This window comes from Erpetoichthys calabaricus, chromosome 5 (assembly GCF_900747795.2).
Source record: "Erpetoichthys calabaricus chromosome 5, fErpCal1.3, whole genome shotgun sequence".
Lineage (NCBI taxonomy): Eukaryota > Metazoa > Chordata > Cladistia > Polypteriformes > Polypteridae > Erpetoichthys > Erpetoichthys calabaricus.
The window spans coordinates 4,943,706-4,971,438 of record NC_041398.2 but is presented as its reverse complement, the minus strand read 5'-3'; the positions used below and the strand labels follow the sequence as shown (position 1 = coordinate 4,971,438).

At 39.3% G+C, this 27,733-nt stretch overlaps 1 protein-coding gene across 3 annotated transcripts in view; it reads right to left on the bottom strand.

Moving 5' to 3' along the window:
- Positions 1–27,733, bottom strand: part of LOC114651544 (tripartite motif-containing protein 16-like) — a 737,769-nt gene that overhangs the window by 578,652 nt on the left and 131,384 nt on the right. Inside the window, exon 1 of one of the 3 annotated variants that reach the window (XM_051927860.1) lies at positions 310–1,316. The exons of the other annotated variants lie outside the window; for them this stretch is intronic. Within the exon in view, the coding sequence (XP_051783820.1) occupies positions 310–897 (588 nt within the window). The 5' untranslated portion in view covers positions 898–1,316. Of the gene's footprint in view, positions 1–309; positions 1,317–27,733 lie in introns of those variants that run through there. 3 annotated transcript variants of the gene reach the window in all.

The window sequence follows — 27,733 nt, the reverse complement described above, 5'->3', positions numbered from 1 at the left end:
TAAGACTCACAGCTCTCAGCTCCTTCACAGGCTTTCTACATTTTCTTGGTTACACAAGTCGCATTATTACAGGATTTGTGAGACTTAACCAAGTCTGTTCCTATGATTAACAAACACATACACACACACAGATCCTAGTTACACAATAACACACGGGAGGAAGAAACCGGGAAGACAACAAACTCTCTGTGATGATGTCATACAAGTGGATTCCTCAGATCAACACTTGAAGCTGCAAAAGAAGCTGCCAGAAATTCCTTAACTCAAAGTTATTCAAATACATTCCATTAAACACTAAACTCCACTCACCTCTTTATTTTCTCTTTCTGTCTCCAGCTCGACCATTTCATGATTTTTATGTTCAGTCACCACACACATCAAGCAGATACACGTCTCATCAGTTTTACAAAATATTTCCAGACGTTTCTGATGTTTCTCACAGAGTTTCTCCTTCAGATTTCTATCAGGATCAACAAGCTTGTGGTGCTTCAGGGCGTCTCGTTCATAGTGAGGCTTCAGGTGAAACTGACAGCAGGACACCATGCAGGTGAGACAGGACTTCACCGCTCTGAACTTCTTCCCAGTACAGAAGTCACACTCCACGTCTCCAGGTCCAGCATAATTCTTAGGTGGAGGAGGAGGAGGAGGACTGAGTGCCTTCTTCTTTAATTTCCTGATGACTTCATTCAGTAGATTGTTTCTCTTCAGTTCAGGCCTCAGCATGAAGGTTTGTCTGCACTGAGGACAGCTGCATACTTGGCTCTGATCCCAGTAGTCCGTGAGGCACTTCAGACAGAAATTATGTCCACAGGGGATGGTGACGGGGTCAGTCATGGTGTCCAGACACACCGAGCAGGTGAACTCATCCTGTGATACAAACAGCTGGGCTTCAGCCATCGTCAGTCTGAGGAGAGGCAGGCAGAGAGAATCAGTCAGACAAACAAGGAAGTGACTTGTGAAGAAACAAAAGTGAAAGTTTGTCTTTGCTCAGTGAGGAGGAGGAGGAGATTTAATGAGAAAGCTGAGAGCTCACAGAGAGAACATCTGAGGAGACACTGAGGGTGAACAGTTAATGTGAGACAGGAGCTCAGAGAGTGAAGACCACAAAGTGACAGAAGAGATGACTTGTCACAGGGGGTCTGCTAAAGTATAATTCACGTCAGTATTTCTTATTTATTTATTATACACTGCAGTCCACTTTAGACAGACTCAGAGCTCAGTGCACATTTACAAATGAAATAAAATGAAAATAAAACACAACACATCAGTCAGTAGAAACAAATTTGCATGTCGCCATGCTGGTTTTCTTTATTAGTCAAATTGTCCCTCCCATAATAAGTTCTCGTCTCCTGCTTATCAGAGTTGTATGAATGTTGTTGGTGAGGAGAATTGACTGACTGATGTTAATCCACTCAAATAATTAATTTTTATTTTTTTTCTTTGTCCATGTCATTAATTTATCAGATTATTCAAAAAGCCACCAGCTGTTAGATTCTGTCAAGGTAACTGAAGCCCACTCAGTCTAAGAAACAGAGTAATATGATTAATTGATAAACACAAGGATTGTAGAAATATAACAACATATGAAAATAACAAAAATATGAAATAACAGACAGGACACAAGACAGACAGACAGACAGACAGACAGACAGACAGACAGACAGACAGACAGACATGTAACACATAGCAGGCGCTCGCCGCTCTCGGCTCCTTCACAGGTTCTACAAGTCATATTATCACAGTAATTGTGAGATTTAACCAAGTCTGTGGACTGGGCCAGTCAGGTCTCACACCTTATGATTCACACACACACACACACACAGATCCTAGTCACAAAATGACACACAGGAGGAAGAAACCAGGCAGACCACAAACCCGCAGGGATGACGTCATACAAGTGGATTTGGCTTTCCTCGGTTCATCACTTGAAGCTGCCAAACACAAAGAACAATGGCGGCGTTTCATCGTGTTGGCAGTAAGTGTGGAAATGCACACGGCTTGAAGAAGATGATGATGATGAGGAGGATAATGATGATTCCCTACTGCCAGTCACTCTGTTGTATCCCACATCAGATTTCTTTCACATAAGTCATAAGAGTGACCCCTCCAGCCTGTCACTTCTCAGTGTCCCACACTAGGACTCGCTTTCACCAACACTAACAAATGTACAGATGTCTCTGAGACACATGAAGGCTTTGTATATGCCAGTTAGAAACCAATGGGGTCTTACTTCTGCTGCACTTGCTCTTCTATAGCCAGCAGACTTACCACCAGCACTTCAGAAGAGGTCATGAATCTGAAGCTATGCAGGGTCGTGTCCAGCCAGTACTTGGAAGGGAGATCATCTTGGAATAGCCTGGGTGTCTGCTGGAGGAGGTGTTGGTGAGGAAGCAGAGGGAGCTTACCCTGTGGTCTGAATGTGGGTCCCAATACCACCACTTCACCATCCAATAGCTCATGTGTGGTGGGCATACTGACACAAAAATGGCTGCCATCTCATTATCTATGTGGTTGTTGCACATTAGTGGTGGTTGAAGTGGCTCCCAACTCACTAAAGAGTTTTGAGTAGTGAGAAAAGTGCTATAAAGATGTAAAGAATTATTATAATTATTGAGGTGCATCCTCTCAGCGTTGATAACACCCTGGGAAGGAAGGCAGCAATTTTCCACATCTAGTACCCTAATATTTACTTCATTCACTCTAAAAATAAATACAAAGTATAAAAATGTCAAATCAATGTATCATTTATTAAAGTACTAACTGTGTTACCCGTCTAAGCTGGGCTGAAATAAAAGTGATCAATGTAGACCTCAGAGTTACCATTTCATTGCACCAACTATTAGAATGTACAGTGGTACCTTGAGATACGAGTTTAATTCGTTCCGTGACCGAGCTCGTAAGTCAAAATGCTCGTATCTCAAATCAATTTCCCCCATTGAAATTAATAGAAATGAGATTAATTCATGCCAGCCCCCAAAAAAACCACCCCAATTTTTTGTTAAATGTTTTTAACATAAGAAAAATGTATTTATAATGAACAAATATTGTATACAAACAAAACAAAACCTAATACATGAAAGAGAATCTAAAGAAATAAACAGATGTTGGCAAAGCCGATTAGCGTATTGTAATGTTTTTTTCATTCACTTCACTTTTGCTTAACTTAATTTTCTTCTTCACTAGCTTTTTTCTTTTTTGCCACACTTTGTCACTTTCATTCTCAGGGCGTTTCAATAGAAACCTGTCCAAGGAGCTTTGTTTCTTCCTCCCCTTTAGAATGTTTCTGAAATGAGTTAGGCAAGTGTCATTAAATAGCACCGCTGCATGATCAGTTGCAACTTCTTCAGGGTGTTTCTTTTCTTTAAAGTTCAAAACTTTTTCCCACATTGCCATCACTTCTTTTATCTCACTTGAAGAGATAACCTCCTCTGTCCCTGCGATACCGATCTCCTGCATAACCTCCATATGTTGCTGAGTCTGTAGTTCCGTCAACTCCTCCGATGTCAGTTCCTCAGAATATGCAGTGACAAGCTCTTTGATGGCTCGTATTTCGAATTTTGGCTCGTAACGCAAGGCAAAAAATCGACCTAGTGACGGCTCGTATCTCAAAAAACTCGTACGTTGGGGCACTTGTATCTCAAGGTACCACTGTATTTTTTAATTCATGTTCTAATACAATGCATTATTTTTGCCATTCCAACAGATGGCTCATTACAAACATTTGTAGTAATAGAATGCATGGAACGTTGGAATGACAAATACAATACACGTTGTCATAGGAGGCTGGGGGGCAGACCCAGCTGGGTCGCCTGGAAGGACTGGAAGGTGGCGTATTCGTCCTCCAAGCCACAAGCAGGTGGCCGCCCTGGATCTGGAGGGGACCATGGGAGAGGAGCAAGGAGGCTCAAACCCGTTGGGGCCCGTGGCCACCGCCAGGGGGCGCCCCGAGCCTCATGGAACCTGGGAAATGTTCACTTCCGCCACACCCGGGAAGATGGTGCTTAAATAAATGTGTGCCTTTTGATAAAGATGTGGTCTCAGTGTGATGGTGTCTGGGCATGTCTCAACGTCTCTGTTATATGCCACTTAGTATGGGATTTGTAAAAGCCATATTAATGTTTGTGATGTGCTGCCTATTAGAATGATAAATGCAATGCATTTTATTACTACAAATACTTATCATGTGTCACTGGTTGGAATGACAGCAACATGGCTACCATATGAACACACAGACTCACAGGCACTTGTCCTTTTATTAAGGTGGATAATAATATTAATAGAAGAAAAGTATAATAGAAAATTAAATAGCAGAAGTCTGGATACAGCCTTAGAAAAGCTTACTGAAAGTCATCATTGACAAGGGTGGATGTTGTCCTTGGTGACGTTTTAAATTTATCAGTGTCATGCATAGCTTTGCATTCCCTGATTTTCAAAAAAAGTGGTTTCTATTGTCTCACTATATCTGTCTGATGTGTCTCGGTTTCTGACGTCAGTTCCTATGTCATTGCTACTTTGTTTCTTTCTCAGTCCTCTAAACAGAATTTCCATATGAGGGCTCCCTGACATGTGACATTACACACATTTGATTGGCTAGCTCTCCTTCTTGATGGACGGCTCTGCTCAAATTCTTTGCTCCTCAACGCACCTCAGCACTACTTTCCTTTCTCAAGTAATAGAAAAAACTGAAACAGCTTTTGATTTTTTTGCATTCCTACCGTGGTGGTTTTAAGTATAACCAGCATGGGCATTTGCCAGGGTGGCTTTTTGCCAAGGGTTTATTAAAAATGGCGATTACAGCCTGAGTCCGTCAATGCATTAGTAGTGCCATTTATAAAAGTTGAGGGACAAGCACTCCGAACACCAAGTGATACCAACTCTGTAAAGTCTGTTTGGTAACCGATGGGACTTTACATTAAGGGGGACCCCACAGTAATCAAAGTCTAATACTGACTACCCTTTACAATCTACCTAACTAGCTTCTTATGAAAGTTAAGGGGTATTTTCTCTTGACACCAAGTAGCACACACTCCATGAAGTCCACATTATGAACACAATGGGGTGCCAATTGTGTAACTAAAGGGAAGTGTGCTTTATACATTGAGGAGGACCCCCATGGTCATCGATGTCTAATACTGACTATCCGCTATGTGGCCCCCTCATGCCTTCAACATCAAATGGGCTTCTTCCAGCACTGCATTCCTACTGTTTTCCATTTCCAAGCTATAAACAACTTTTAATCCTTTGCCGTCCACACTGTTTAACCGACTGACAAATACATTAAAGTCATAAATTACTGGTGTGAAGAATGCAGAAGTGAGAAATGCTGTCAACGTGACCTGCCTCTGTAGTTAAATTACTGTAAGAGTACTGTAAATTCAAGTCTTCCTGGTCCATTTCATTTAAATTAAAATTGAAAATAAACAGTCTGTGATTTCTAAATTTGACGATTTTACACTCCAGGGGCCTCATGTATAAATGCTGCATACGCACAGAAGTGTTGCGTATGAACGTTTCCACGCTCAAATCGCGATGTATAAAACCTAAACTTGGCATAAAGCCACTAACATTTCCACGGTACCTCATACTCTGGCGTACGCAAGTTCTCCGCTCGGTTTTGGTGTGCTACTGTTCCTGTGTGGTTACTCTTTCTTTCTTAGATCCACATTCCTGACGCGGCTTTATAAATACACTGAAACTAAATGCATATTGTTTATTAGTGTAATGCATCTGATTGTAATTAACCTGCAGCAATATAATGGTCCAGGGAATAGCCATAGTATTCCAAATACCATAACTGCTTTAGTATTGTAACTCTCACTACATCTTCTTTTTCTTTCAGCTGCTCCCATTAAGGGTTGCCACAGCAGATCATCTTTTTCCATATTACTCTCACTGCACCACTTGGAGTATTTATATCACTGTATCTGAGTGGGGAATCACAGCAGCAGCTGATTGGAAAGAGAAATATCGGTATACAGCATGAAGCAGACGCTGCCTCAGCCAAGGCAAAACGTTTCAGAGACTTTCCTGTACGGTTTAGAAAAAGTTTCATTCCAAGAACTCTAAAGGCACTCAATCAGTCCATCAAGTGCTCCTTGTAGAACTGTTTACTTATAAGTACAATTACCTCACTGTAAACTTGCACTACAGTTATAATATTGCACAACCTGCGCCACTTTATAAAGCGCGTATTTACATATGATGACAATATCATTTTTAAGATGAAATGCAGCAAAATATGTTGATTATATTATACAGATAAAACTTTAACTTCATTTAAATAATCTGTATTGTTAATAATTAAACATGTAAGGACACGGTGCCGCAGCGCTAGCTAGTTCATGGATTGTTCCTGCCTTGCGTTGTATTCTTGCTGGTGCTGACGCGACACTGGTAGGATAGATAGATATAATATTTAAACAAGTACTACGAAGATATTTCAAAGTTCCTTAAACGTTTTGAAGAATCGGCGTTCTAAGCTTACAGATGGCTTCACGTCTATTACATAGATGATTGTGTGGCGATTGGGTATTTGGAGAAAGAAAAGTAAGGACAGGAATTGGAGGTTAGTACGTTTGAAAGAGACAGTACTGCTGTGATAAATTATTTCATTGAAGGTCACACATGGCGCAGCAAGCCTCTTGCGTGAGATATGAACAATCACTGCGCCACCGTGTTCCCATGTTTAATAACATGCTTTCATTCCTATCATCATGAAAAAGATATCACGTATACATCTCAGTATTTTAATTATTCAGAGAGCTGTAATATCACAAATGTAATGGATTATGTGTTCTGTCAGAGAAAGAAGTTAGCCCGCTTAAGAAGCAGGTAGTGATTCACACACATAGAAGATCAAATACAGAACAAAGCATTTAACGTGCTACTTTAGTTACAATGGGATTTGAGAAACTAGTAAATTAAACGATTTTAAGATGAAGTTTATGATGTTCTACTTTAATGGCAAAATAAACTACGTGATTAAAGTGGAAATTTCGAGATTAAAGTTGACATTTCATGCTTTTTTCCCACTGTGCGCCTATTTTTTTTGTCTGTACCCTAATAAGCTTTCATATGACACTCAGACGGTGGGCTACGACTCGTCTTTTCACGGTGACTTTGATATGTGATTTCTTTTTTATTTCGGGCACTGTGCGACTTTGTGAACTTGAGCTTTCGAGCTTCTCCGACACTCTGTCACTCGTTTAACTTCCTTTTGTTGATTATACCACTGTTCAAACCAACAAATAGTACGTTTTTCCTTTGCCTCCACTTGGTATTCGCTGAAATTCTTATATTTTCCCCCGTTCCTTTCCCATTGTCTTTCCACAGAAGGATGAGCTTAAGGGCTATTTATATTGATTTGCATATTCAAAGAGGCGTAATTCTGGGAGGAGTTGGGGCGGGACAGAAGGCACGTGGACGTGCGTTACTTTTCACGCTGATCGGGATTTATTTAGCGGAAGAACATGAAAGTTTGCATATGTACAGATTCCTGCATCTAGATTTTTCTGTGCATATGCACATTCCCGCTTTTGTGCATACACCATGTTATAGTGTGAGTTCTACGCACAGCGTTATACATGAGGCCCCAGGACACAACCTTTTTGCTTTAGGAAGGATGGAAGCCTTTATTATCATTGTGCCAGTACAAGGAAATTGTAAAAGCTACAGCTTTAAACAGTGCAAGTGCATCAAACAACAACAAACACATAATAAAAAAAAAACGCACATCCTATGACAAATAAATACAATCCTTAAATTAATAAGGGGCAGGAAATTATTATTCATGTACGTAATGGTCATACGTACTGGAAAAAAAAATTGTTACAGTTCTATGAGTTCTTAAAATTTAAAATTCTGGTGGCCCAAGCATAAAAATCATCTGTAAATCTTTTTGTTTTCCTTTTCATGTTCTTGGACCGCCTGCCGGTGGGCAGTAGTGTGAAGTGTGAGTGGACAGGGTGAGGAGGGTCTTTAATGATTTCCTGGTTCTGTGGAGGCTTTGGGCATTGGCTATGTCTTCCAGGGAGGGCAGAGAGCAGCCAATGACTTTCTCTGCCATGGACATTACCCTCTGCAGAGCCTTCCTACCTGCTGCCATGTTGAAATACAGTATGCTAACACATTCTTGATGGTTGAGCGGTAGAAGGTCATGATCAGCTTCTCCTTCTTTTCCACTTTCCGGAGAAGTCAGAGGAAATGCATTCATTTCTGGCACTTTTTGACCAGTGCCAGAGTGTTTGAGGTCCTCATAAATAAAAGTTCCCATGAGCTTAAAGGAGGTGACCCTCTCCAGGAGCTCCTCGTTGATGTATAGAGGGTCTAGCTCTGCTCTGTGCTTCCTGAAGTCAATGCCCACCTCTTTAGTTTTGTGGGTGCTGAGTGAGAGATTGTTCCTGGAGCCCCACACTGATACCTTCTACACCTCATCCCAGTATGCTGACTCATCCTCACCAGTTATCAGACCTACCACTGTGGAGTGATCAGCGAACTTGATTGTAGTGTTGATGGAGTAATTAGCTGTACATTCATAAGTGTACTGGACATAGAGAAGAAGGCTCAGCACACAGTCCTGAGGGGAGCCAGTGTTAAGTGTGAGTGTGGAGGAGCTGTGGAGGCCAATTCTAATAGATTGGGGGCAGCCAGTGAGGAAATCCTTTATCCAAACGCAGAAGGAGGTGGAAAAGTTCAAGTTACACAGCTTATTGATTAGTAAGCTAGGAATGATTGTATTAAACGCTGAGTTGTAACCAACAAATAGCATCCTTACATAAGACCCTGAGTGTTCCAGATGGCTCATCACTGTATGGAGGGCAATAAGCAAACTGGTGAGGGTCGAGGGTGGGAGAGAGGCTGGCTTTGATGTGCTGAGCTGTAAGTCTTTCAAAACATTTCATGACTGTTGACGTCAATGCAGTTGGTGTGTAGTCATTAAGGTTATCGATGGATGACTTTTTAGGGACAGGCATGATAGTAGCTCACTTAAGACAGGGGGTATGGTGCGTCAGTGACAGATTAAATGACCTAATAAGGACTCCTGCCAACTATTAGGCATAAGATTTAAGTACCATGCCAAGTATGCCGTCTGGTCCAGCAGCATTCCTCAGATTCACTGTCTTAAGTACCCTTCCCACCTGAAGTACCTGAAAAGTGAGTACGTCACAGCTGGGAGTTGACGGTGGCAGAGTGCCACTTTGCAAAGAAGAGATTTAGTTCCTCTGCCAATGAGGCATCAGCAGAGATCGGCACATGCATGCTGCTTTTGTAGTTGGTCATTTGTTATATTCCCTGCCATACCTGCCATGGGTTATTGTCTGTCAGGTGGGCCTCTGCCTTGCTCTTGTAGGCCATCTTGGCAGTTTTGATGCTTCTCCTCAGATTTGCTCTTGTTGCTCTGTACCGGGCCCTATCCCCTGACCTGAGGGCAATGTCTCAACTTCACACCAGAGACTGAACCTCACTGATCATCCATGGTTTTTGATTGGGGTAGAGCCATGTGTGTTTATCTACTGTAAAAGTATCAGTGCAGAACTTAACATAGCCTAGGACAGCTTCTGTGGGCTCCTCAAAGTCTAATTGTTCACATATGGACCATTCTGTCTTTTCAGAGCAGTCCTACAGCTGCCAGATGGCTCCCTCAGGTCAGGTCTTGATAGTTCTTTTGGTTGGCTTGATTTTCATCCAGAGGAGTGTATGCTGGGATGAGGAGCAGTGAGAGATGGTCAGAGAAGGCAAGATGTGGTAAAGGTAGGGCTCTGTAAGCAGGCTTTATGTTAGAATAAACACATCCAGAATGTTCTGCCCCCCAGTGGAGTACTGTACATACTGCACACATTTGTAGAGCACAGTCTTTATGCCTGCTTGATTAAAATCACCAGCCACAGCGTCAGAACAAGCATGTTAATGTTTGTTGGTCATGTCGTGTAGGCCAGAGAGAGCTGAGCTCATGTTAGAAAAAGCAGTAATGACCACTGCAGTCAGCCCCCCAGTAGATAGAGAGGTCGGCATAAAGCTGTGATTGCTGTCTCCACATCAGTAGAGCAGTGTGTGCGTAAAATCTTACTGTTTGTACACCAGTGACTGTTTATAAAAACACAAATGCCCGCACCTCTTATTAAGGTTTAAGGTTTCTTTATTTAGTTCTGTTTACACGCTGTAAGAGCCAATTTTAGAAAGTTATAGTTTTGAGTTAAACTCATATTAATGTTTGCTTAATTTGAATAGAATATCATTTCTTCCATAGTCATTGACAATGGTATAGTCTTTTCCCCCTATAAGTTAGTAAGAGATAGAATCTTCTTGCTGTATCTGAGAAACAGGTGTGTGAATAAGCTCTTGTTGTGTTTAGAGCAGGTCCCAGTAAACAGGGACTTGAAAGACCCATTTTCGTCTTAGAAATGGGATAAGCATACAGTTTTCTGACCGCTTTGAAATGATTCAGAAACGTTTCGAAATGGTTCAGAAATTATAAGTGATTAGTAACAATTTAAGATGTAACAAGATCAAGCTTAGAACTAATTTTTCTTATTATAATTTTTTTTTGCTATTTTAATTTTCTTTTTTGTGTGAACTGTTTTACTTTGAAACTTAACTAAACTTTTAAAAACAAAGATATTTTGTCTGTGGAATCATTTCTGCGCGTCAGGCTTTTGTTGAATCCCATTTTTTGAGTTGGAGCTGCTAAATTTTGGAAACTTTGGGAAAACGCAGCTACATTTTCGTCAGAAAACTTGCCATCTGAAGGCCTTGAACTTGAACTGGAATCTACCATCTGAGGACAGAGGACGCTTCTGCTCCTGAACTCGTCAACGAAAGAAAAAGAACTGAGTCATCCTGAGGTACTGTGCTCTTACCTTCTATCTCTGCGTTATCGTAATGAAAGCAAGGTCGCCGCACCTGAACTTGAGAAGATTTTAAGAGACTGTGATATTATAAAAGACTTTGTGGATGATCGCTTTTGCTTTTTCCTGAGTTTTTGAAGCCTCTCTATAAGAAAGTATCTGCTTTGTTGGAACGTTCCGATTGTGACGTTTGTTGCTGTCAAGAGAACCAGCTGTCAGTCATGGCAATGTCTAAGCATAACTCCAGTGAAGTTAGTTGTAGAATGTAATTGGAGATCTTAAAGGTCACATAAGTCAGAAGAAAGATAAACTTTCTGTGCTTATAGCTGAAATAGAAAGTCTTAAAGATACTCCAGAAAATCATTCAGAAGTAGCTGAAAGACTTGAAAATTTTTGCAATACGCACAATGAAATAGAAGAGTTACATCAAAGGCTAATATCAATGCTGAGTAAAGAAGGCGCGATTAAGAAACAGAAAACGACATTCGCTGAAAGCTCTAAGAATTGGAACGAATTTATTAATTTTACAAAGCTATGGCTGAAAGATGCAAATAGACTGTTATCAAATAAATCCGACAAGCAGCTAGTTAACAAATTCGAAGATATGTAATTGCAAGAACGGAAATGCTTAAAGTCAAAGGAGCGAAAGGCTACTTCGCTGTTAAAGCGCGCTTTAGATATTAAATGTGACTTTTTAACCCAGAAAAGCACTGCTGCGGCATCATCACCTTCTTTGGCAGTGTTGGTTGAACAATCAACACTCGATAGAATCCTACGAAGGTTGGATGAACTCGAGTTGGAAAGGCAGGAACAAAGAGTTTCCTCAGGGGCCCGTTCGCAGACTTACAAACAAGATCTTGTTGACGTGTTCATACAGAATCAAGCTGAATATCAGAAAGCAATCATTGAAATGGCTGAATCGCTAACTCAACAAAACACAGCTACTTCTCCACCACCTCCAGCTCAGCGTGTTGAAGTACCACACAGACAGGTCCCTTTATTTTCAGGTGACCCAATGACTTATACGAAATTTATCAGAGCCTTCGATCACGCTATAGGTGACGTACTAGCAGACCCACAAGATAAATTAGATTATTTGATTCAATATACAAGAGGATCAGCTCAAGAAATGATTAATGGTTGTACATTATTGCCACTAGATGAAGGTTATAAAAAGGCTAGAAAGCAGCTTGAAAGTTACTATGGCTACCAAGCATTTGTAGTAGATGCCTACATAAGTAAAGTATTGAAGTGGCCTCAAATAAAACAAAAAGATGGGGAGGCCTTGAGAGACTATGCAACCTTTCTCAATAACTGTATGGACTCCATGACTAAAGCTAAAAATCAAGCAGCATTTAATAGCAATGAAAATATCCGTACTATACTTTCAAAGCTCCCATATTCTCTACAAAATAAGTGGGGGGACATAGCTTATGAAATTGAAGAAGAAGAAAAAGAGAGATAGAAATTCGCGATTTAACTATCTTTTTACATAAACAGGCTAAGATATTTATGCATCATATTTACAGCAGCAAAGTGAAAAAGGAAAAGACTGACAATGTTAGGTCATCACCTCTTAAGTAAAAAATCAGGAAGTACTTACACTACAAGTATAACTGATACAGCAGAAAAGAGAACTCAAGAACTCTCTGTCAAAAAGACTATTAATGATACATGTGCATTTAAAAAGCCTTGTGTATTCTGCAATGGCCAGCATATCCTTGCTGAATGTAGTAAAATCAAAGAACTGCCACATAAAGAAAGAACTGACTTTTTAAAATCTAAAGGTTTATGTTTTCACTGTCTCAAACAGGGGCATCTTGGTAAGAACTGTAAAGAAAGAATGAAATGTCAGACATGTTCTTTTCAGCACCCAGACATCCTGCATATCAAAAAAGACAGTGGAGCAACATCTAAAGCTGCAGCCAATGTGGTGACACCTACTGAAAAGGAAACAGAGACTGGAACTTGTGCCTTTACTGGGGCCGGAGAAGAGTGTGCACTACTAGTAGTTCCTGTTAAGGTAAAATCTAAGAAAGGCGAAAGGTATGTAGAAACATACGCCTTTATAGACCAAGGCAGTACAGTAACAATCTGAACTGAAAGGCTCCAGAAACAATTAAACCTTCAAGGGAGAAGAACACAAGTATTCCTCAAAACTATGAATAACTATGATGATGATTCAAAAGTGCTAACTCAAAGTTCTGTCTTATCAGATTTACAGGTCTGTGGTCTCAATGATGATGAATATTTTGATTTGCCAAAGGTCTTTACACAGGTCTCCATTCCAGTGGACAGAGAAAATATTCCACTACAAGAAGATATCGATAAGTGGGCATATCTTAAAGAGGTACGTCTAACTCATATTGACTCTGAAGTTGATCTTTTAATAGGAATCAACTACCCAGAAATCTTCAAGGAGTCACAAACCATATATAACCAAGGAGGTGGACCCTATGCTATGAAGACTGCACTTGGATGGGTGGTTGGTGGATCATACAAAGAGACAGATAACCTCACAAAACAAAGTGGTAAGATGCCCAAACATTCAATCAATCGTGTGTCAATAACAGAGATTGAGGATATGTTGCTGCAGCAGTATAACACAGATTTTCCAGAACGCAGCTGTGAAGAAAAGGAGGAGATGTCACAGGAGGACATCAAGTTCATGCGCATAGCCTCAGAATCTGTGAGACTGGTAGGTGGCCATTATTGTTTAAATTTGCCTTTGAAGGATGAAACACTGAAAATGCCAAACAATCGCTGTATTGCTGAACAGCGTACTATTGGACTCAGAAGAAAACTGAGCAAAAATTCATGTTTCCACTGAGACTATAAAGCCTTCATGAAAGACATTATAGACAAGGGTTGCACTGTAAAGGTACCCAAAGAAAACCTAAATTGCAATGAAGGCAGAGTGTGGTACATCCCACATCACGGTGTGTATCATCCAAAGAAAAATAAAATTCGAGTGGTCTTTGACTGCACAGCCACCTACCAGGGAATCTCACTTAATGAGCAATTATTAAAAGGCCTGACCTAACTAACACACTCATTGGCGTCCTTACAAGATTCAGAAAGGAGCCAGTAGCATTAATGGCAGACATTAAGTCAATGTTCTACCAAGTTAAAGTACCAGATAGAGACACTGATCTTTTACGTTTTTTATGGTGGCCTGAAGGTAATCTAAATAAAGACCTTGAAGAATTCAAAATGGCAGTACATCTTTTTGGTGATACTTCTTCACCCAGTTGTGCTTCTTATGCTTTGCGTAGAACAGCCGAAGACTCGAGAGATACATTTCCTGAGGAAGCCGTTAACACCGTTCTCAATAACTTCTACGTGGATGACTGCTTAAGGTCAGTGACAACAGAAGAACAAGCAATAAAGCTGGCAAAGGACCTCCAAGCTCTATGCCTCAAAGGGGGATTTCACTTGACTAAGTGGGTGAGTAACAACAGAGAAGTTTTATTGTCTATACCAGAAGAAGACAAAGCTCATGAACAAAAGGACTTAGACTTGAGCCACAGTCTCCTTCCCACAGAATGTGCCCTGGGTGTCCAGTGGTGCACAGAAATGGACAGTTTCAAATTTCAAATTAAGTTACAAGACAAGCCCGCTACAAGGCGTGGTATTATGTCCGTTGTTAGCTCAGTTTATGATCCACTTGGCTTTCTAGCGCCCGCCTTACTGCCAGCAAAACTTATTCTAAGAGACTTATGTAAAGAGAAATTTGGGTGGGATGAAGAAGTAGAAGACAAACACATTCAGAAATGGAAAAAGTGGATGGATGATTTGCAGTCACTTACAGACTATAAAGTGAACAGATGCTTCAAACCTACCGGGTTTGGAACCATAAAGACAGCACAAATGCACCATTTTGCAGATGCTAGTGAAGATGGATATGGCACTGTCACTTACCTTGTCTTAACCAACGAAGAGGGCAAAAAGCATTGTTCATTCCTGATGGGCAAGTCAAGAGTTGCACAATTGAAACAAGTCACGATTCCAAGATTGGAGCTGACAGCAGCCGTTGTGGCAGTTAAAATGGACAAAATGCTTAAAGGTGAGCTTCAAATGCCCTTAGAAGAATCTACATTTTGGACTGACAGCACTACGGTGCTAAAATACATTTCAAATGAAAGCACTCGGTTCAAGACCTTTGTTGCCAACAGAATCTCCGTGATCAGAGATCATTCACAGCCTTCACAGTGGAGTTACGTCACATCTGCCCTTAACCCGGATGATCAAGCATCTAGAGGGCTAAGCATAGAAAACTTTCTCAAAAGCACCACATGGTCACAAGGTCCAAGTTTCTTATTGAAGCCCGAACGGGAGTGTCCAAAAAGACCAGATCAACCAAATGATTCACTCACTGAAGATGATCCAGAAGTTAAAACTTGTACAGTCAACATGACAAAAATAGAGGAAGCAACCGAGCCCATCAACAAACTAATCACCTATTTTTCAGATTGGCATCGTCTGAAGAAAGCAGTGGCTTGGTTCCTCAAGTTTAAAGACTTAATGCTGAACTTAAGAAATGAAAGAAAAACATACCAACTAGAAGTCAGTCAGACTAAAAGTAATCCAGAAGAACAAAAATCACTCATTGCAAAGCACATGAAAAAATATAAACTGACTCTAAAAACAAATCCAATTTCTCTAGACGATTTAGTTAAAGCCGAAACGGAGCTTATCCGCCTCAGTCAACAGCAAGAATTTCCAGGAGAATTAAAGACTTTAAAGAAAAAGACTTGAGTAAAAAAGAACAGTCAAATCTATAAACTTGACCCGATCATACAAGACGGAATACTGAGAGTTGGAGGAAGACTCTGCAAAGCTGCAATGCCTGAAGAAGCTAAACACCTCGCAATTCCTGGGTGATGGGTCGAGTCGCCAAGACAATGCCAGATGCCAAAGGTGCAGTCAGAAGAGTTTGTGTGCAGACCAAAACCAGCACACTGGACAGACCCATGAATAAACTGTGTCTGCTTCAAGAAACAGACAATGTTTGAAATATGAAATTTTTAAAATGTTTGTTTGCAGTGTTATTGCTATTTGAAAACAATAATTAATATAAAGTTAACTGGCTCATATTGAAGTAAAGTATAGTAATTGTCTCCGCTCCTGCATAGCCAATTAGGGGCCGGAAATGTAAGAGACAATCTTAGAAAGTTCAAGTTTTGAGTTAAACTCATATTAATGTTTGCTTAATTTGAATAGAATATAATTTCTTCCATAGTCATTGACAATGGTATAGTCTTTTCCCCCTATAAGTTAGTAAGAGATAGAACCTTCTTGCTATAACTGAGAAACTGTGTGATAATAGATCTAGTTAAGACCCATTTTCTACTTAGAAATGGGATAAGCATACAGTTTTCTGACCGCTTTGAAATGGTTCAGAAATGATAAGTGATTAGAAACGATTTAAGATGTAACAAGATTAAGCCTAGAACCGAACTTTTCTTATTATACAAGTTTCCTTTTTTTGCTATTTTAATTTTCTTTTTTGTGTGAACTGTTTTACTTTGAAACTTAACTAAACTTTTAAAAACGAAGATATTTTGTCTGTGGAATCATTTATGTGCGTCAGGCTTTTGTTGAATCCCATTTTTTGAGTTGGAGCTGCTGAATTTTGGAAACTTTGGGAAAATGCAGCTACACTGTGAATTTGTAAATTGTTGAAGGAACTGATCCACATTCACTTGTAATTGTTCAATCAGACTTGTTTGTAAAAAATCATACAACATTTTAATTGATGAAGAGGTTAATTTATGTCTATATCTAACTTTTCCAAAATGAATTGCTTTTTCAATTGATTCTGTATGAACCTGTCCGAACCTGTGCCTCATATCACAAATTAATTTAATGTAGTGATCTCTTTAAATTGTTAATTAATTACTCCTCTGTATTAATTTTAATTTTATGAGTGGTATCATCATTTGGCGAGGAAGGTTTAATAAATGCTGTTAATTCATTTGAATGTTTAATCATATCTGTGGGAATCTGATTTGTTTTTAAAGCTGAATGTACAATCTTGAGATGATGGATGGCCTGAAGAATCTTAAAATACCTCTTATCCACCTGATTGCCCCTCTGTTTTGGTTGATGTTGTATCCTTGGTGATGAAGCATCTTTATCCAAATGATCACCTAGAGTTAAGGGTTGAAAAGGATTAAAGGTACGGCATCTATATTGATTATCCATTAGGGAGAATGACTGGATAATACACTTCTAATTCTAATAGTAATAAAAGGCTAATACGTCATCCCTCAATTAAAAGGGGGAAACCCACAATGTGAAAATATAAATATCTAAAAACCTTAATTTTATTAAAAAGGGGTGGGGGGAACAATACTAAAAAATAAACTAGTCCTATTTAAAGAACACGAAAAACCTCCCCCTACCTAAAAACCTCCCTCAAAATAAATTTACACCCCTGATAATCCAATAAGCGAGGACAAACACCCACAGGTATTAAAAATAGGGAAAGAAAAATAAGATCAAAAAAGTATTTCTCACCAATTGGTAAGTGCTGTCTTGGTCTAATGAGCCTTGAAAGTACAGTTGTGCTTACCACTATATGATCCTGTCTCAGGAGTTTTACTGAACTATGAATGTGTTTAATTTAATATTTAAATGAATGGATTACTTGATCCTCTCTGGAATTTGCTGGCAGTTGGGCCGGGGTGAGAGTCGTTAAGGGCCGTTAGCACTGCAGAACAGCGCCTGGGCTAGAGTGACCTCTTTGATGCCTTTCTCAAGGATCAATGGCACTAACACTCCTGAAGACCAGGGGAAGGGAGGTATAAGTATGGGCAGCTGGAAGACACTAGTAGGTGCTCACTTATTCTGGAAAAATACAGAGAGACTGCTGCTGTGTTGGACTGATGTTCAGCTTTTACCTACTTTCAATTTTATTTATTGGAACTGAGGAAGCCTCGAAAGAGAGGAAAGGCATCGTGCAGCTTTTCATCTTTATTTGCTTAACCCTTCCTTCCTTCCTTCCTTCCTTCCAAACAATAAAGTTTAGGTTTGGACCTCCAAGCAAAGGACATCAAGAACAGCGGTGTAGTATAGCAACCACAGGGTTATTTTCTAGAACCAAGTGGTCGTCTTTTCTTAACTGCTAAGACATACATATTATTGCTTTCCTGTTTGCATATATTGTTTTTGCTGCCTTGTCTGTGTAGAAAGATTGCATTAACATTCATCGTCCTGCTCTGATATTGTGGAATTGCTTACATTAGCATGGTTTAAATTGACATTGGTGAGTGTGTTAGAAGTATTAATCACTAGATAGAACTATTCTAAGAATCTAGACTGTAATGGTATCAGTTTGAATAGTGTGCTTTAGCAATCTATAGCTAGACCCTTTATAGAATAGTCTGCAGTAAAGAACCCTGATATAAGTAAACAGACAACTCTAAACTAAAAATCCTTTATGGTAACCTTAGATCCTTCTTTAAAAAGAACCCGACCTTACTGACTGTAATTGTATCAATTTTAATAGTGTGTGTTAGCCATTAATAGTTAAACCCGATATAGTTATTCTGGAGGAGGGAACTTTGATGTAAATAAATAGACAACTTAGAATCAGAAATCTTTAAAGTAACTTTAGGACTGTAATTATATCAACTGTAATAGTATGTGTTAGCAACTAAAATAATTCAACCCCATGTAGTTAATCTGTAGTAGGGAACCTTGAATTAAGTAAATAGACAACTTAAAATTAAAAATCCTTTGAAGTAAAACCAAAAATTTTTTTTTTAAAAACCCAACCTTACTTACTCAAACTTTTGTGCATGCAATATAGTTTAAGTGTAAACGAAAAAATAAATAGAAAGCCCAATTACAAGAATAAACACGAAATAGGATAAAACTAACTGTAAAAGAAACTTCCCGAGTAAAAGTAATTACTAATCTAAAAAAATGGCAAGTCTAACCGGTTTAGCTAAAATTACCCAAAAACTCAACCAAGCAAAACACCATCAACATGTGATTGAGGAGAATAGCGAAGCCAAACAGTTCCCACCCTTTATCCAGAGATGCCTGGGTGTGATGACCCAAAAACTTGTGCCCAGTGTTTCCGAGCTCCGCAATGGCGGAGTTGCTTTTTCGAAACAACACTGCTTGGGCTCAACACACGGTGGCAATTTTGGACACACATTATAAATCAGTAGAAGAAAAATGACAGAATGAATTAAAGGTGGCAGTACTGGACGATTTCAAAAACTGGGGAGGGAAGTGTTCACAGTAGCTAGCAACTGGGTGGTGACACAAATAGATTAAAAACCCATATGTGTCTTGAACTTTAGCTCTGGCTTCAGGAGGAACTTCATCTGTATCACATTCATCACAAGGAGGATCCTGCCTCTTCATTTTTGGAACAGTTGGTCTCTTCAAATTCTCAATTCGAGCCTGAAGTTGTTTTACCAAGGAATGGTATCCAGTGCCAATAATATCACCCTCCGTTATGTCCTGCAGGGAAATCAAATATTTTGCAACCATTGCCTTTGCAATGTCAGTTGTGCTCTTCTTGCTTGGAGATGGACACACCTTCATCATCTCCTTAACTACAATCCTTATCATTTCCTGTCTTAATCTTGGAGTTGGTCTTTTTCCTCTTTCTAAATCCTAGACCAAAGCTTCAGGTAACTTTAGCCACAATATTTTAAAACTGTCGGTCCAGTTTGGGTTACCAACAGAAAAGCCATGCATAGGACAAGGACCTACAGATGCTTCACGGCTTTGTTCTATGGGCAAACAAATAAAACCAAAGTAGAGGTCATTAAATTACATATACAGTTGTGCTTGAAAGTTTGTGAACCCTTTAGAATTTTCTATATTTCTGCATAAATATGACCTAAAACATCATCAGATTTTCACTCAAGTCCTAAAAGTAGATAAAGAGAAACCAGTTAAACAAATGAGACAAAAATATTATACTTGGTCATTTATTTATTAAGGAAAATGATCAAATATTACGTATTAGTGAGTGGCAAAAGTATGTGAACCTCTGGGATTAGCATTTAGTTTGAAGGTGAAATTAGAGTCAGGTGTTTTCAATCAATGGGATGACAATCCGGTGTGAGTGGGCACCCTGTGTTATTTAAAGAACAGGGATCTATCAAAGTCTGCTCTTCAGGGATCTATCTAAGTCTGCTCTTCAGGGATCTATCAAAGTCTGCTCTTCAGGGATCTATCAAAGTCTGCTCTTCAGGGATCTATCTAAGTCTGCTCTTCAGGGATCTATCAAAGTCTGCTCTTCAGGGATCTATCAAAGTCTGCTCTTCACAACACGTTTGTGGAAGTGTATCATAGCACGAACAAAGGAGATTTTTGAGGACCTCACAAAAAGAGTTGTTGATGCTCATCAGGCTGGAAAAGGTTACAAAACCATCTCTAAAGAGTTTTGACTCCACCAATCCACAGTCAGACAGATTGTGTACAAATGGAGGAAATTCAAGACCATCGTTACCCTCCCCAGGAGTGGTCGACCAACAAAGATCACTTCAAGAGCAAGGTGTGTAATAGTCGGCGAGGTCACAAAGGACCACAGGGTAACTTCTAAGCAACTGAAGGCCTCTCTCACATTGGCTAATGTTCATGTTCATGAGTCCACCATCAGGAGAACACTCAACAACAATGGTGTGCATGGCAGGGTTGCAAGGAGAAAGCCACTGCTCTCCAAAAAAAACATTGCTGCTCGTCTGCAGTTTGCTAAAGATCACGTGGACAAACCAGAAGGCTATTGGAAGAATGTTTTATGGACGGGTGAGACCAAAATAGAAATTTTTGGTTTAAATGAAAAACATTATGTTTGGAGAAAGGAAAACACTGCATTCCAGCATAAGAACCTTATCCCATCTGTGAAACATGGTGGTGGTAGTATCATGGTTTGGGCCTGTTTTGTTGCATCTGGGCCAGGACGGCTTGCCTTCATTGATGGAACAATGAATTCTGAATTATATCAGAGAATTTGAAAGGAAAATGTCAGGACATCTGTCCATGAACTGAATCTCAAGAGAAGGTGGGTCATGCAGCAAGACAACGACCCTAAGCACACAAGTCGTTCTACCAAAGAATGGTTAAAGAAGAATAAAGTTCATGTTTTGGAATGGCCAAGTCAAAGTCCTGACCTTAATCCAATCGAAATGTTGTGGAAGCGAGCAGTTAATGTGAGGAAACCCACCAACATCCCAGAGTTGAAGCTGTTATGTACAGATGAATGGGCCAATATTCCTCCAAGCCGGTGTGCAGGACTGATCAACAGTTACCAGAAATGTTTAGTTGCAGTTATTGCTGCAAAGGGGGGGTCACACCCAGTTAGGTCCATACATATTTGGACAGAGACAACTTTGAATTTTAAATGAAACAACTCAGATGCAGTTGAAGTGCAGACTTTCAGCTTTAATTCAGTGGGGTGAACAAAATGATTGTATAAAAATGTGAGGCAACTAAAGCATTTTTTGAACACAATCCCTTCATTTCAGGGGCTCAAAAGTAATTAGACAATTGAGATAACTGAAAATCAAATGTTCATTTCTAATTCTTGGTTGAAAACCCTTTACTAGCAATGACAGCCTGAAGTCTTGAACTCCTGGACATCACCAGATGTTGGGTTTCCTCCTTTTTAATGCTCTGCCAGGCCTTTACTGCAGCTGCTTTCAGTTGCTGATTGTTTGTGGGCCTTTCTGTCTGAAGTTTAGTCTTCAACAAGTGAAATGCACGCTCATTTGAGTTAAGATCAGGTGACTGACTTGGCCATTCAAGAATTTTCCACTTCTTTGCTTTCATAAACTCCTGGGTTGCTTTGGCTGTATATTTTGGGTGATTGTCCATCTGTATCATGAAACGCCGCCCAATTAATTTGACTGCAGTATTTAGCTGGATTTGAGCAGACAGTATGTCTCTGAACACCTCAGAATTCATTTGGCTGCTTTTGTCCTGTGTCCCATCATCAATAAACACGAGTGTCCCAGTGCCACTGGCAGCCATGCCCACCCAAGCCATCACACTGCCTCCCTCCACCGTGTTTTACAGATGATGTGCTATGCTTTGGATAATGATTTGTTCCACGCCTTCTCCATACTTTGTTCTTGCCATCATTCTGGTAGAGGTTGATCTTGGTTTCATCTGTCCAAAGAATGTTTTTACAGAACTGTGCTGGCTTTTTTTAGATGTTCTTTAGCAAAGTCCAATCTAGCCTTTCTATTCTTGAGGCTTATGAGTGGCTTGCACCTTGCAGTGCACCCTCTGTATTTACTTTCATGCAGTCTTCTCTTTATGGTAGACTTGGAAGTCGATACGCCAACCCCCTGGAGAGTGTTGTTCACTTGGTTGGTTGTTGTGAAGGGGTTTCTCTTCACCATGGAAATGATCCTGCGATCATCCACCACTGTTGTCTTCCATGGACGTTCAGGTCTTTTTGCGTTGCTGACTTCACCAGTGCTTGCTTTCTTTCTCAGGATGTACCAAACTGTAGATTTGGCCACTCGTAATATTGTAGCAATTTCTCCGATGGTTTTTTTCTGTTTTCGCAGCTTAAGGATGGCTTCTTTCACCTGCATGGAGAGGTCCTTTGACCGCATGTTGTCTGTTCACAGCAAAATCTTTAACATGCAAGCACTGCACCTCAAATCAACTCCAGGCCTTTTATCTGCTTAATTGATAAGGACATAACGACGGACTTGACCACACCTGCCCATGAAATAGCCTTTGAGTCAATTGTCCAATTACTTTTGAGCCCCTGAAATGAAGGGATTGTGTTCAAAAAATGCTTTAGTTACCTCACATTTTTATGCAATCGTTTTGTTCACCCCACTGAATTAAAGCTGAAAGTCTGCACTTCAACTGCATCTGAGTTGTTTCATTTCAAATTCATTGTGATAATGTACAGAACCAAAATGAGAAAAAAGTTGTCTCTGTCCAAATATTTATAGACCTAACTGTACTTTTGCCACTCACAAATATATAATATTCGATCATTTTCCTCAATAAATAAATGACCAAGTATAATATTTTTGTCTCATTTGTTTAATTGGTTTCTCTTTATCTACTTTTAGGACTTGAGTGAAAATCTGATGATGTTTTAGGTCATATTTATGCAGAAATATAGAAAATTCTAAAGGGTTCACAAACTTTCAAGCACAACTGTACATCTACCACCTGCATTTTATAACCAACTCTGACTGCTATATATATGTAACACATTATTATCAGTCTTAGCCCTCCGTTCACACCACTTACTATAACCAACTAAATGGTTACTAAGACCTAGTATTGACTCTTTCAGAATAAGCTAATTTCAAGGTAATTATTTCCATTAGTAGAGCTACACATACTTACTTTTCTGTGCCCAAGAGTTCACTAATTTCCTTGCTTGCACAGACTTCAGTAAAGGCAGAAGGTCAGTTTCCTGGACACAATGGAGGTCACTAGGACTGTCAACCCCAAGGGAATTCCTAAGGGAAACTGGTAGGTCTGGTAACATTTGAGTTATAGCACATTGTAAGCTGTTTGGAACTGGCTCCATAGTAGCTACTGAAGAGAGGTAAAGAAAGATTTGATAGTGCGGTATTTTGTCATATCTTTCATGACAAAAGATGAGACAGTCACAAAGAATTCATGAAATGCAAGATTCACCGCACTTCAGTAAAAAGCGGGATCTTTGCTGGTCACTGGTGCAAACACATATACACAAACCGCCACCCAGAATTTCTGCCTACTCTTGACGACATCTCTTTGTAAATACATTTCTCAGACTATCACTCTGCTTTCTTGAACACAACTGTTTTATGTCGAGGATTTTTGCTTTTGACTGCCCCTGGCTGCATTCCTGAAGGGTGAGAAAGAGGAAGTTATCCAAAATCCATCCATTAAAAGCTAAAACTGTCTTTAATGAGCAACATTTAAATCAAGCAAGTAACACGTATGAGCTGGTATGGAACCTTATTAACTTCTGGGTTAAACTGTCATTCAGCTAATAATTTAAAGTACTGTAAATCTCAAACCAGTTGTAAGCTTAGAATGCCAGTTCTTTAATTCTTTTAAGGAACATTGAAAATTTTTCGGAATACATGTTTAATTAGCCCATCCATCTATCCATACAGGGTTGCATCAGTCCCAGTAAGCATACAGCAAGCAAACAATAATGTTTAATTATGAACAGTACACATTATTTAAATGAAGTTAACAATTTACCTGTAAAATGTAATATACATACTTTAGTGCATTTCGTTATGAGAATGATATCCAGTATACATCATAGTATTCTAACAGCACATGGCTCCAAGAAGATAGCTCTTGGAAATCTAAATCAATTGAGAAGCCAGTTGTCATCATCTATAAATATGCTCTCTCTTCTAATGAACTTAATTGAGTTCCTTTATTGCCATTGACTGGTACAATGAGATTCAATATGTAAATCCTCCATAAACTTTTTTTCCTATAAAATGATAAAATAACAATAATAATAAGAAAATAAGAAACAATGAGAAATATAAAGTATGAAAGTGTAAGTACAATGTACATGTATATACAGTACAGACAGTGCAAACGGTTCATGAAGTTGCTCAGGTTGTGCAATATTACAACTGTAGTTCAAGTTTGCAGTGAGGTCGTCATATTTATAAGTACAAACAGTTCTACCTGAGCATTTGATGGACTGACTGAGTGTGTTTAGAGCTCTTGGGATGAAACTGTTTCTGAGCCTTGAGGTCCATGCAGGCAATACTTCCGGATGGGAGAAGTTCAAATAGACTGCGCATGACTGAATGGAATCCATGTAGATGCTGGTGGTTTTCCTGATGCAGCATGTGCTATAAATGTCCTCCAGGGCTTTCCTGTACAGCTGTGATTCCACACACAGATATGATGGGTTTAAATACTCTTAGTGGTGCACTAAGAGCAACAACACTAAAGCAGCTGTGGTAGTTGGAATAGTTTGGCCATTGTGTACCCCATTATATTGTTACAGAAAGATTACAATCAAGTGCCTTAAATTTGTAAATGATATGCAATTAATTTTAATATTTTTGATAAATCCCATATCATTGATACGAATCTGAAAAAGGGAGACCCTACAGAAACAGTAGCACTGCTTTGACGCTGGAGGCCTCCAGTTTGCAAAACCGAGCAGAAAAGTGCTTACGCAAAGCGAGGGGCTAACATGAAAATATGCCTGGCTTTATACCAAGTTTAGTTTCTATACATCTCAAAGTGTGTGTGGAAATGGGCGTACGCAACATTTTTATGTTTACTCACCATTTATACACAATGCCCTCGGTCCTGAGCTGCTGGGTATTGAAGCAGGCCACCCTAACCACCCCCTGAGTTCACAGGCATCTGCTTAAAAAAAGGAAAAGTACCTAGCATTCAATAATCAACTCTTAAACACCTTTATGGATTAAACAAGTTAACACGAAGCATTTTACTTTAACTTTAGTACCTAAAGTATTAATGACCCCAAATATATAAATTTAACTGCCATTTAAGTGCTCATATGTTTATGTGCCAATGTGAGAGCTTGTGTTCTCAAAATGACAGGCCCTGAATGCCTGTGGAAGTTAGTTGAGTATTCTGTCAGTGGAAGCCCCAGCCCCTGTGCCCCCAAAACAAAATCTGCCTGTCTGCTCGCTCAGCTCCTTCAAAGAACACGACGTCCTTCACTCACAAAAGTTCAAATCAAAGCAGGTAAAGAAGACAGGCAGGCCAGTGGCCCTTAAGCTGAAATAAATGGTGACCTTTTAAGCTGCTTCAGGCTTAAGCTTTTCATAACTAATGGCACATTGATCCTTAATTGAAATTCTCAATAAAACAAAGAAAATAACTTAATGAATGATGAGAAATGAACGGTGACAGGAGGGCTCACCTTGTAATTTTAACTGTCAAAAAAGCAGCACAGGAGGAAAACCTGACAACAGAATCAAATTACTGACTGGAAAACAAAAATATAAGACTAATAAATGAAAAGACTATAATCATAATATTAAGTTACAAAAGAGTGAAAAGCTATGATGAGAGTGAAAAGGAACATAAATAACATGAGTGTGTATCTGTAGGTGAGTTTATGAAAGGCCAGGGTTAAAAGTTCATGTAGAGGAACAGGTAAAAGGTAACTTCGAAATGTCTAATCCATGAAAGATAAGTCACAATAAAATTGGCAATACATTGGAAACAGGAGATCTAACCACACAACATAATCATAAAGAAAACAAATGAATGTCAGTTATATGGAGGAACACATAAATATGATATGACTGTAAAATGAAACATGGCTAAGGCCCAGCGGTGAGGATGAGGAGAACAGAAATGGATACCCAAGATTTAGAAATGACAGTGTGTGTTGGTGGTGTTCAATTTCATTAAGGAAGGTCTTAAATAACCAACTGCTTTAAATCTGAACCTAAAGTGAGGGTAAAGGCATTTGACTAAAAACCATCAAGGGTACAGGCCTGACATTAGGAGTGTGCTACAGACCACCAAATACAGATAAGAGTGTCAAACAGGCATATAGGGCTTTAAATGGCTGAGGCCCCACTTACTGTATGTCTCTGAACTTATCTGCACATTCACACCGAGTGCACATTAAGATCTCATGAATTCAGTCTAATAAACAGTCCAAGGATTAATAAAACAACAGAGGGAGGTCAAGTTGTTAGCTGCAGGGCCTCATGAACTCTTACTAAGCCTTGTGGACGAAGGTTCGAGGCAAATAGCAGGCAGACAGCAGATGTAGAATAAAAAGCAATTTCTTTATTCTTGGTGGCAGATAGACCTACTGCAGCCTCTGTCAGCTAGTGTCACTGACATTCAACCGCAATAGCCCAATCTTGGGGGGGTGAGCTTCCTTTTTATAATAGAGATTTACATCTCACAGAGACAGCCTGTCATGAGATAAGGTTACACAGTTCTTTGGGGGAATTTAGTAATATTACAACAAATTTGTTCAAAACACTGAAGAAGAAGTGAAGGAACTTATTACTGTTGATTAAACAAAAATCACAGACGTTTGAACTTTAAAAAAGATTAGCAGCTTTCCTGAGTACAGACTAAGAGTCAGCAGTTTGACAGAAATGTTGCAAGTTTGTTCTTTAGCTTTTGCACGTAAAACACTTAATACTTTGATATGCAAGTCTTATTAGAAGAAATTAATCCATAGCTTATTAATACAAACTAGTAATATACTTATACTGTTAAATGATTATACAGGTAATGGTTTTACTCTTTAAACAATCTTAATGCATTCATATGGTTAACACAAAGAACTCTTATACTTGCAAATATATATACATATACATTTTCTTAGCATCAGCTGGTTTGCATAATAATATATTTTCCACCCACCCAGATGTACACAGATAGTAATCATCAAGGCATTTTAGATTTGTTTATCTAAGTACAAAAATAGGTCAAAAGGTCCTCAGTCCAAGATTCTTTGTTCAACTATTGTTTAATATATTGATTCAAATTTTTTTATTATTCCACAGCCTTCTCTATTCTGCTGTTCCTCTTCTCCACTGCCAAACTGTTTAGTAGCCCATGGCTAAGACACCTGAGATGGAATTGAAGAGTTAAAGGACTGATCAGCCTGCCCAGCACAGATGTGTACGGTGGAAGGACCAGCAGGAGGTAGGTGGCCAGTAGGCTGAGGTCTTCAGACGTGTCACCTTCTCTGACTTTATGTCATACTAGCAAAATACCCACGCTTCGCAGCGGAGAAGTAGTGTGTTAAAGAGGTTATGAAAAAAAAAGAAACATTTTAAAAATAACGTAACATGATTGTCAATGTAATTGTGTTGTCATTGTTATAAGTGTTGCTGTCTTTTATATATATATATATATATATATATATATATATATATAATATATATATATATATATAT